The 12,172-nt window shown below is 37.8% G+C and overlaps 1 protein-coding gene across 1 annotated transcript; it reads right to left on the bottom strand.

Moving 5' to 3' along the window:
• Positions 1-375: 375 nt before the first annotated feature.
• Positions 376-10,066, bottom strand: LOC124117500 (2,3-bisphosphoglycerate-dependent phosphoglycerate mutase-like). The gene is made up of 6 exons (XM_046479433.2): positions 9,837-10,066; positions 8,819-9,028; positions 5,111-5,194; positions 3,962-4,060; positions 3,267-3,375; positions 376-768 (listed from the first exon to the last, which is right to left on the bottom strand). Exons 1-6 carry the CDS (start codon positions 9,990-9,992, stop codon positions 647-649), a joined length of 780 nt encoding a protein of 259 aa, XP_046335389.1. The 5' UTR covers positions 9,993-10,066; the 3' UTR covers positions 376-646.
• Positions 10,067-12,172: the final 2,106 nt, after the last annotated feature.

The raw sequence follows: 12,172 nt of genomic DNA, 5'->3' as shown, positions 1-12,172 counted from the left end.
CCAGTTATATCGCGGCGTGTCAGCTTAATGTGGGAGGAAAGCCCGAAGTGATGCAGGTCTCAGACGTTTACCACTTCGGTGAAACCCACGAGCACGGGTATGGTGCTGACAAACCTAGAAACATAATTGGGGCGAACCGGGATTCGAACCCACAATCATAGGTTTCTGGCGTGCCCAAGGGACGCAACTCTGCACAGCGAATCGCGGCGCCTTAGACGACTGGGCCACCCGTGCCCCCTGAAATTAAGTATGAAAGTTAAAGAATCCTTGTAATCACCATAATGTTACAATTAAAGCATTTAGGGTCCTAGGTTCTACAGGAATCTAAAGCCCCTTTTTACTTCGAAAACAGGAGATGCACAGATTCATAAGTGGAAAGATCACATATACATGTGGACAGGTTCGGCCAGATATAAATAAACAGGTTTAATAACCATCAGCAAGATACCAGGAAAACACGTTAAAGAAAACAAAGTTAATGCCAACAAATTGTTTTCGAGAACAAATGAAAGTGAGAAACTTCACTGTTACAATGAGCATTTTCTCTTCACACAAGGTCCTTAAGTTACACCAACTGAAACGTGTCCTTACAAGGGTATTGTGTTGTTAGTAAGGATGTGACATCATGCAAAGGTCATGTCTCCCTCTACTGCTTCTTTCCTTGATTGGCAACTTTCTGCATAGCAGCTTGCACCTTCGCTTCATCAGCAAGATATTGGCTGCTCACTGGTTTGAGATCTTCATCCAGTCGATACACTAACGGGATACCTGCAAGAAAACAAATGACTTGATTGACATTTGGATATAATACCTGAATGGAGTCAACAAAATCTATGGTGAGATGAAATAGTATCAACGTCTCGTTCAACTGACTGACTGAGTATGGTTTTACGACGCTTTTAGTAATATTCCAGCAATATCACGGCGGGGGACACCAGAAATGGGCTTCACACATTGTACCCATGTCGGGAATCAAACTGAGCGAACGCTTTAACCACTAGGCTACCGAGCGCCCCTACGTCTCGTTCAAGATTATTGCACTTTTGTAGTGATGAGTGTCTGTCTGCACATGTGTTTGTGGCTGCTTTTATGTCCAAACTTGTGCCGGTGTTATACTTCTGGTGCCGTTGTACAAAACAACCTTAGCACTATGACTGTCGACTGTCGTATGTCTATTTTAAGGTATGGGAGTTACGATCACCTTCGCGCAAAGATGGCTTTGTAAAACAGCACCCTGGCCTACTGAGATACCAGGTAGCTGTTTAACATCAATACTCCACCAAGACACAGCATAGTAGCTCTGAGGCGGTTCTCCAAGGCAGCACTTTACACAAATGTGTGCCATTCTTTTTTTGTTTGTTGTTTAACGCCACACTCAGCAATATTCCAGCTATATGATGGCAGTCTGTAAATAATCAAGTCTGGACCAGGCAATCCAGTGATTGATGTTATGAGCATCAATCCACGCAATTGGGATACAATGACATGCATCAACCAAGTCAGCGAGCCGGACCACCCGATCCCGTTAGTCGCCTTTTACGACAAGCATAGTCGCCTTGGTGCCAACCTGTACAAAACGAGCTCAGATTGTCATGCCTCATTCAGTTGAATTGATCATTGTTTTCAATCGGTTTAAGCATACACCACTTGCCACTGCATTACAGAATACAATGAAATATAGAAATTGTTCTGAAATGTCATCTGTTTGGCGTATTTTCCACTTATTCCATACTGCTAAAACCTACTGAAGGCTTTAACAAATTTTCGCATTACTAATTCTTCCTTAAAAAGATATGTTTTCATAACTGGCTCCATTGATCACCAATGAAGTGTGTCATACTCTCAATAAACAAAAAATCAGCCTTTAGGATGGAAGGGAGACAACTCTAAATAAGGGACATGAGCAAGCAGTGGAGGAACTGGCTTTCCATTATAATTCATTAGAGGTTTACCATGAACACTGTTTATTTTTACAAGTATGAGACTAAAAACAGGCTCAGCTGGTAAACATGTTTAACAGAATGTCATACTGTGATCATGTGTGAACACTCCAATGTTATTCCAACCAACTAAATGTCTAGAAATGTAGCAATGTTTGAATATTCTCATTCAGGGGAGTGATAAGAGAATTGAGTTGATTTCCCTGTCAGAAAATCATTTCAAACTTATTGTTCATAAGAAAAACTTATGTGAGTGAGTGAGTTGGGTTTAACGCTACATTTAACAGTATTCCAGTTATATCACGGCGTGTCAGTTTGATGTGGGAGGAAAGCCCAAAGTGATGCAGGTTTCAGACGTTTACCACTTCGGTGAAACCCACGAGCACGGGTATGGTTCTGACAAACCTAGAAACATAATCAGGGAGAACCGGCATTTGAACCCACAAACATAGGTTTCCGGTGTGCCCAAGGGACGCAACTCTGCACAGCGAATCGCGGCGCCTTTGACGACTTGTCCTCCCGTGCCCCTCAGTGTCAGAAAACCATTTAAAACTAATTGTTCATAAGCAAAACCTATGTGAGTAAGTGAGTTGGGTTTAACGCTACATTTAACAGTATTCCAGTTATATCACAGCGTGTCAGCTTGGTGTGGGAGGAAAGCCCGAAGTGATGCAGGTTTCAGACGTTTACCACTTCGGTGAAACCCACGAGCATGGGTATGGTTCTGACAAACCTAGAAACATAATGGGGGCAAACCGGGATTCAAACCCACAATCATAGGTTTCTGGCGTGCCAAAGGGACGCAACTCTGCCCAGCGAATTGTGGCGCCTTAGACAAATGGGCCACCCATGCCCATAAAATCTATGTGAAACATGATTACTACTTATCTCACTCACTCATACCTAGACTGGAAGCAGTCCATGTTTCCGATTTGGATTTAAAAATAATGTAAAAAAATCTTAGGTATATTTTTTCCTCTTCCCTGGAGTGTTCTGAAAGCATGAAAACCTCTGGAGTGAGTATGGTTTTACACCGCTTTTAGCAATATTCCAGCAATATCATGTAGGGGATCGAACCTGGGTCTTCAGCGTGACGAGCGAGCACTTTAACCACTAGTCTACCCGACCTCCCCGAAAACCTCTGGAAACATTGTTCCATATGAAAGTTTTTGGTAAGTAAAGGTCATACAACAAATGTGTGTTGCATTACGTAAATGATATCATAACAAAATGGAGACTTATCCAGTCGAACAGCATTGTTAGCGCAACAGTTCCTGCACATGATCACAATACTATCAGGCTTGTTCAATGGATGAGGTGACTTACCTGTTGGAATGTTCAGACCCACTATGTCTGAATCCGAAACATTGTCAAGGTATTTCACGAGGCCACGCAGACTGTTGCCGTGAGCTGAGATTATAATTCTTTGGCCACTCTGGAACAAGATATGACAATATCTGGAAATATCAATTTCATCACAGCTGTTGAATAAAAAAAATCCATTAAAAATCATTGACGGCAGGTAACAGTGGGGAAATTGGGGGATATCGCAGCTTGTTGTAATCAGGAAACAACAGAATATTTTGATTGGACAACTATTTTTAGAAGCAAGCCATTCAAATCAGGTTCAAAACGAAACCGTGGTAGGGAATGGCTCCAGGGTATTTATCACAATAGTGGGTGAGTGAGTGGTGTTAAACACCACTTTTCACAGTATTCCGGTTATAACGCGGCGTGTCAGCTTCATGTGGGAGGAAAGCCTGAATTGATGCAGGTATCAGACGTTTACCACTTCGGTGAAACACACGAGCACGGGTATGGTGCTCACAAACCTAGAAACATAATCGGGGCGAACCAGGATTCGAACCCACAATCATAGGTTTCTGGCATGCACAAGGGACACAACTCTGCACAACGAATCGTGGCGCCTGAGACGACTGGGCCATCCGCACACCCTTTTTCACAACAGAATGGAGACACAATACACTGGACTATGGAGGAAGGTGTGAGGCAAAGTTTACCTTGATGGCTGGGACGATGTCACTCTCCCAGTAGGGCATCACCCTGGCTACTGTATCCTTCAGACACTCACAGGCAGGGATGTCAGACTTTGGCAGATCCTGAAGCATCCACAACATACCATTAACACTGTATGTACGTGAAGGCTTCAAACTTCTTTGTACTCGATTGCCAATGACACGGGTAAAATCATAATTGCACAGTCAAAATAGTTTTTCTGCACCTTTAAAGCAAACATTTAAATTGTAATGCACTCTGGCAAAGTTCATAAAAAAGAAGCCATAAAAACATAAATCAATTTCAAGACAAGCATCGAGAATAAATATCACCATGATCTAATATTTTTTTTTCTAAACATTGGTGCCTCAATTCTTAATTACCACTTTGCTTGATTTGCATAATGCACTGTGGACCTAATATATCACTATATTCTGCAACGAAACACATTTACGGGAAACAGAGAAGTAGGTCTTGAAACACGGTCTGTTATCAGGACCTTGTGATTCTAAAAAAACTTGTATAAAATGGACTCAATTTGTATCATGTTTATGTTCTCTCACAAATTGAAAAAAAAGCATGTATTAAAAATGTACAGACATACTAAGAGAAAATAATAAATAATTACAAGCAAGATATTACCAGTATACCACGGAATGAAATACCAATAAATGCGTACCACAATACGTTTGTAAATACAGGTATATTGCGTTTCTCAAAATCATCCAAATCATCAGATTTAACACTAGTGACAACTCAAATAGAAATTAAGAAATTAGCAACTTTATCCTGTGGTTTTAACAGTTAAACTATTTGTGACAGTTTCCTGTTTATGATGTGTCTATTACCCATGCTTTGTGACCATAGCAACATTCAACAAAATGAAGTTATGAAGAACAAGTAGGGGGAGCATTTTTGTTAAGGTTCAAAACAAATTACAGATGAAAGAAACTATCAAATATATTGTGGTATGTATCACAATACAAGAATCCTTATTGCAATAAATTGCAGTTCAAAATTCAAACCAATACCAATCACTATCAATATTAGATTTGATGATTGACTACTTGACTGGAAATTGATATAAATTAATTGTTGATGTAAAGAAATTGATAAACTGATAAACTACACGAGGCTTACACTGACACACTTACATCGTATTTCCTCTCTTTTCCTGACCATCTCTCATCACTCTCCTCCAGTGCAGGGGGAGGAACGTCGTAGGAACGCCTCCAGATCTGAAACAGACACAAGTTCCCTCATCAACCCCCGTAACATAAAATTTGATTGGACTATGCATAGACTCGTTAGTCCAGCCAAAATGTAACTCTAGATTTCCAGCATAGTTGAGCAAAGGGACTTTTATTGTCAGATAACTCCCTTGCCTCGGGACGATGAAAAGGGATGTGAGCTTAATATAACGAAAATGTGGATGAATGCAAAGCATTCATTCAGGAAACAATTTTGGTTAGTAAACCCACATTGACATGAAAAAATCCTATGTGAGAGAGGTTCTAATTTATAAAGATGGTGACTATGCGAAGTTAAATGAATTGATTGAATCAACTGATTGGAGGCACATGTTTAATAGCTGCGAGTCTGTTGAAGAAATATGTGATATTTTTCTGTCCGCATTTAAAAACTATATAAGCTTATGCATACCAAGCCGTGCTGTCACAATAAGGCCAAAAGATAAACCATGGTTTGATAGTGAACTACGTAGAGAAATAAGAATAAGAGATCGACTGAGAAAAAAAGCTAGACGAACATGCAATGAACATGATTCATCTAAATATAGAAAACAGAGAAATAAAGTAAATAATTTGAAGAAAGCTGCCAAGGAAAACTTTTATCTTAACTTAGATGAATTATTATCTACACAAATCAAGGAAAACAGTTCTAATTATTGGAAACTTCTACGTCACTTGATCAAAGAGTCTGGAGCCAGCACCGTGATCCCACCTCTGGTCACGAACAACAACACTGTACCTGAAGCATTTTCTGATTTTGATAAAGCTGAAGCTCTCAACGATTATTTTACGTCAGTTTCCAATGTTGATGAAGAAGGCGCCTCACTACCACCATTTGTTAAACTATGTGATCATGAATTGGATTATATCTTTATTGAAACAAACAGTCCCGACAACCTGAATCACAGATTACTTAAATATATATCACTATCCATAGCCAATCCTTTACGCTTGTTATTTAATTTGTCTCTTGAACAAAGCACATTCCCATCACAGTGGAAACTAGCTAATGTAATGCCTTTGTACAAAAAGGGAGATAAATCCAACCCTTCCAACTACAGGCCTACTTCACTGTTATCTTGTCTTGGGAAATTATTTGAAAGACTCATTTTTAAAAGAATGTATAATTACTTTCTGGAGAATAAACTACTTTCCAAATATCAATCAGGATTCATGCCAAACAATTGTACTACATATCAATTAATTGAAATTTACCATCACATTTGTAATTCACTTGATGATCATAAATATTTTTGTATGATATTCTGTGATATTTCTAAGGGTATTTCGACAGGGTATGGCACAAAGGTATATTGCATAAACTTCAACATTATGGTATAACTGGTAAATTATTAGCTTGGTGTCGTAGTTATCTGTCAGCTCGTTGCCAAAGAGTATTTATTAATGGTAGTTTATCAAGTAAGTGATACACTAAAGCTGGGGTCCCACAGGGTCTGTACTGGGGCCGTTCCTATTTCTAGTTTACATAAATGATATTACTGATCAGCTTCAAAATATTCCTAGGTTATTCGCTGACGATACATGTATAGGAACTTCATCTATTGATATGGTCGTAATTGAAGACACACTAAATCAAGACCTTCTCTCTCTCCACCAGTGGGCAAGCACATGGCCAACCAAGACAAAATACACGCTTTTTAGTCACAAACAGGTACAGGATTATCCAACTATTTGCTATGCTAACAGTGCCATTGAACATGTTGGAACCCACAAACATCTGGGGGTCACGTTATCTCAAGATACGAAATGGACTGCACATGTTTCAACTATTGCTAGGTCAACAGCGAAAATGGTTTCAGCTATGCGTAAACTTAAATATAAATTAAATAGATATAATCTGTCAAAAATCTATCTGACATTTATAAGACCTATTCTGGAATACTCATCGGAAGTATGGGACAACTGTTCTGCTTATAACGAAAATAAACTTGAATTAATACAACTTGACACTGCCAGAATTGTGACAGGCTTGACCAAATTTAATAAATGAATGTCCCTCATATCTAAATGATTTGTTACCCCACAATAGATCAGCTGCTTCAAATAATAACCTATGTAACAAACAGAACATGACTGTACCTTTTGCCAGAACAAGTACATTTCAGAAATCATTTATAATAGACTCTTTAAAACAATGGAATTCACAAAATGAAAATATTAAAAATAGTATCTCTGTAGCTGAATTAAAAACTAAAATTTATCCAATTGTTATTAAATCTCCAAATTATTTCAGTTATGGAAAGCGTCAAATTAACATTATCCACACAAGACTTAGACCTAGATGTAGCAATCTAAATGATGATTTATTTAGGGTTAATTTGTCAGACACTATTTCTTGCCTTTGCGGTTCCCAATGCTAAATGCTTTTCACTATTTTCTTGAATGTAAAAAATATTCTTTAATAAGACAATCTTTGTTTATCAACATTAGGAATATAGGGACTCAGCCAAACTTAGAAACAATTCTTTGTGGTAACAAAAATCTATCTGAAGAACAAAATAACTTAATTTTTAAATATGTCCATAAATTTATTGTAGAAACAAATAGATTTTAAATTGTATCCTAATACAACAAGAATTATAACAAAAATTATATTTCACGAGCTACTTTCAAATTATCTGGATTTTACAAGTGACTGGCACATATACTCCATGGTTGTTTCAACACTCTGATTTTGATGTAAAACAATAGCATTCCCTGTAACTATCACAGCTAAGTTACATTCTAGATTTCCCGCCCTTCACATAAATTTAAAATGTCTATTAAATGTAGTTTATTAACTACTGTGTTATTTTATAAATATATCATGTACCATTGTAAACCAAAAATGTAAATTCATCATATATATATATATGTAGATATATGTAGATATATGTGTGAGTGTATGTAGGTATATGTGTATAATACTGTTAATATATGAATATGTGTGTTATTATATTCTCTCATTACTTGTAATTCCTATGCACTGCACATTTATTCGGCACCACAGAATTTACATACCACAATGTAATGAAATGTATATAGGAGAAGGCCTCGTAAGTGTGTCACTTGTGCCTAATCAATTTAGTTTTCCGCAATAAAATATGTTTAAATCAAGACTTACATTACACTGCTCGAAAGGATGGAAATAGTAACTTAGATGCAAGTTTAACAACTGTTAGAAATATGTTTGTTGATTTTAGTTATTACTTTAATTTATATATTTATTTGCTTGAAATGACTTTATATTGCTCTTTGACATGTTTCGATATGGGCCCGTTGTTGAAGCATATGTCCCAGATTATTAGGTTTTTCAATAACATAAGTTCATTATTTTAAATCTATTGATAAAATATGATAAATGAATGATATGACAGGTCAGTAATGAAACTATATCTTATTTAACAAGGCTACGGTGTGGCCAGCACACCGGCCTGCTGTGTTGAAAGAGTTAACAAGTGGAGTACTTTGAAGCTGGACTCTTATTTTACCAAGCAATCCCAGTGTCAGCTTTAATATACTGAAGGCCGTAAGGACCTGCTGAAATATAAAACTATCAGCCCAAGAAAAAATTTGTCAGCCTCAGGCCTATATCGAAAACTGCTTGTGTACCTTCACTTGATCTTCGCCATGTTTCTCTGCTGTCTCAGATTTGTTCAGCCCCTGGAGTCCTCCGTAATGACGTTCGTTGAGACGCCAGCAACGTTTAACTGGGATCCAGTGGTGATCGGTTGCATCTTGAATGTAGTACAGTGTCTTGATGGCTCTCTTCAACACACTGGTGTAGGCCACATCAAACTCAAAACCCTTCTCTTTCAGAATCTGTAGTAATAAAGCCAAAGATGGACTCAATCTCACATAGTGTAGTACTCATCATTCTAACAGACTAATACAGAAACACCATCCCATGGGCATTCTGGGTAGATTTGGTGCCCAGCATCCTATCATGTTCCAGTGCTTTACACACATACCATGCAATACAATGGATTTGGTGGTCACTGGTCAGGATATTTAAACTACCGGTATGTCAAAAAAACATATCAAGCAATTGAGTTCCTTTAAATAGAATAACAAAACTTTCAAATTTGTTCTTCGTCAGTTGCGTTATCACATATCATAAAATCAAATATGTTTCAGCAAATGCAGATTTCATAGAATTACACATTGCATTGCTCCATTTGCTGGTCAAAGTTATGTCATACTTTTTTTTATGAAATAGATGCACCTTCCAATTCCTTTAAAACTTGAGGTGAAGGAGAATATGACATTTAGTTTTGGAGATTATCCAGTGGAAAACAATTTAATTAGTGCACAGGAATGAATTGTCTTTGAGGTCGATATCTCCAACACATAGCATAACACAATCTAAACAGTAGTCAATTCAATCTTTTTATAACACATGTGACACATCCCTAGGAATTTGAAAAATCTAAACGTAGCCATTAAATTATCTAAATTAGGCATAAACTTATTCTTTGGCAAATAGCAAAATAACCAGTGAATATGGTTGAATTAATACATAATAAAAATAATATTTGGACAGATCACAGGTAAGCCTCATAATGCACATATTCTGCTTATAGGTTAGTTTGACATGTTCTAGTGATTTCAAGAGTCATCAGAATGTCACCTCTCCTGCGCTTTTCGCCTCTGCAATGCCGGTTTCAGATAAATCTGCATCGTGCCATCCGCAAAATTTGTTGAGTTGATTCCATTCGCTCTCGCCGTGGCGGACAAGCACCAGGGTATATTTGACAGGTTTCGTGCTACCTTCCTTAGTGGCCATGGCCGAGTGTGATGAGCTTGAGAGGACGACCTTGAGAATGAGAGTCCTTGGCCCAATGTCTTCCGCATGCGATTCGGAACGTCTCGGATATCTCCGGCAAGCAGCTGGCTTCTACATAACGTCCCGAGATTCTAAAATATGAAGAGTGTAGTTCTCAATGATATTCATTCAAAGGGAGATAATAATTTACAGACCTAATATTTTTCTCAGTACTATCCGTTGGTAGGTTCGAACCTCCCTCGGTGCAAAACCTGACAAAGTAATGTGAATAAACTGTGATTTTTCCATTTTTATTGGCATTCATTCAACAGTTTTAACTAATTTGTTCTATTCAATAACTTGTACGAAAGTACGCTTTTAACCAGTAGGCGAAACCGCCGCCCTATTAATAGACTAACATCTAGTCTCTAAAATGTTTCTAGGTTTGTCAGCACCATACCCGTGCTCGTGGGTTTCACCAAAGTGGTAAACATCTGAGACCTACATCACTTCGGGCTTTCCTCCCACATTAAGCTGACACGACGTGATATAACTGGAATACTGTTCAAAGCGGCGTTAATCCCAACTCAATCACTCCAATCAACTTGTCCATATCAATTACTGTTTTACCCATCACGCCTTTTTAACCCTATTTATGTACATCAATCAGATTTTATAACCTTTTCTGTTGTGAAAACATTATCTTGTATAAACATCAATTATAATTATCCACATGTATATAACCACCCTAGACCTTGCATATTCATAGAGCTAAATCCCCTGTTTCGATGTCGGATTGGGCAGAGTCCACTATATAATGAAGGGCGGGTCCGGCATTTTTAAAATGGATCCGGGGTCCAAAATATCCAAATCCCCTTTTTATAGATAATTTGTACTGCCCACAACATACTACATTTGGTTTTGGTTTGGCTTTTTTAAAAAAAAGGGGGGACTGTCTAGGCCAGCCTTTATTACTTACAGGCTGAATATTGCTGAGTGTGGCTGTAAACAACAAACAAATATAACATCAAGATATATACCCAACACGGTAAGGCATTTTAACATCAGAATTGAAAATGCAATGCAACGGAATCTAAACAGGAAAGGAAATAACTTGTTGAATTTGTGTAAAGATTAATATAATTTAATTTGGAACCGAACGCACAGTATGTTCATCTCCTAAACAAACACTATAATAAATCTAAAGGACGTATCATATGGGATGTATTCTTATTCCTAGGCAGCGGATTTGCAAACGTGCATTTTTCTTAGAAATACATTATTTCAAACAGTCGGGACCGCAAGCACTATACTGAGATATGACAAGGTCAGTTTTCTCAAAGAGTCGGGAGATTCAAGACATGAGAGATAGAAACGCTAGTCTATCTCCCAGGCCCAAGAGAATTTTTTTTTAAAAAGTAGTCCAGCTCAAGTCTAGAATGATTTGGCAAGTCTAGATTGCCTCAGCTTGAAATTAAGAATTGTTCTGGGCTTCATTTGGATTTTAATTCTTAATATTTTGTTGATATATATATTTTTTTAAATAAGAAAACTTAATTTCTGGGACTAAATGTCAGTCTAAAAGAATCGCCTCAATGGTGAAAACAGACCACCCCACTTCAACAAAACTGAATCACCAGTCGTTTTGAATTAGAACCAGTGCATTCAATAACACTCAATTCTTTTAATTTATACCCCCTTTTGGTACGCAGGGGTGGTGTCACCCTCACTAACCGACAGTTCCGGTAATTATCAGTACCCCGGTAATTATCAAGTTTGATTCTAGTACTCTAGTAATTATCAAGTTTGATTCTAGTACTCTAGTAATTATCAAGTTTGATTCTAGTACTCTAGTATTTATCAAGTTTGATTCTAGTACTATAGTAATAATCAAGTTTGATTCTAGTACTCTAGTAATTATCAAGTTTGATTCTAGTACTCTAGTAATTATCACGTTGATTCTAGTACTCTAGTAATTATCAAGTTTGATTCTGGTGCTCTAGTAATTATCAAGTTTGAGGGGGCACGGGTGGCCCCGTCGTCTAAGGCGCCGCTATTCAGGGTTGCGTCCCTTGGGCACGCCAGAAACCTATGATTGTGGTTTCGAATCCCGGTTCGCCCCAATTATGTTTCTAGGTTTGTCAGCACCATACCCGTGCTCGTGGGTTTCACCGAAGTGGTAAACGTCTGAGACCTGCATC

Source organism: Haliotis rufescens, unplaced genomic scaffold (genome assembly GCF_023055435.1).
Source record: "Haliotis rufescens isolate VD_foot unplaced genomic scaffold, xgHalRufe1.0.p SCAF_12, whole genome shotgun sequence".
Taxonomy (NCBI): Eukaryota; Metazoa; Mollusca; class Gastropoda; order Lepetellida; family Haliotidae; genus Haliotis; species Haliotis rufescens.
This window is presented reverse-complemented; position numbering and strand designations above follow the sequence as displayed.

What these genes read in the sequence shown, in the direction of transcription:
- LOC124117500 (XM_046479433.2), bottom strand. Translation starts at nt 9,992, where the DNA reads ATGGCCACTAAGGAAGGTAGCACGAAACCTGTCAAATATACCCTGGTG. An exon ending in AGGCGAAAAGCGCAGGAGAG is followed by an intron (nt 9,029 to 9,836) that starts GTGACATTCTGA and finishes TTATTACTACAG; the next exon opens with ATTCTGAAAGAGAAGGGTTT. An exon ending in ATGGCGAAGATCAAGTGAAG is followed by an intron (nt 5,195 to 8,818) that starts GTACACAAGCAG and finishes TGTCTGTTTCAG; the next exon opens with ATCTGGAGGCGTTCCTACGA.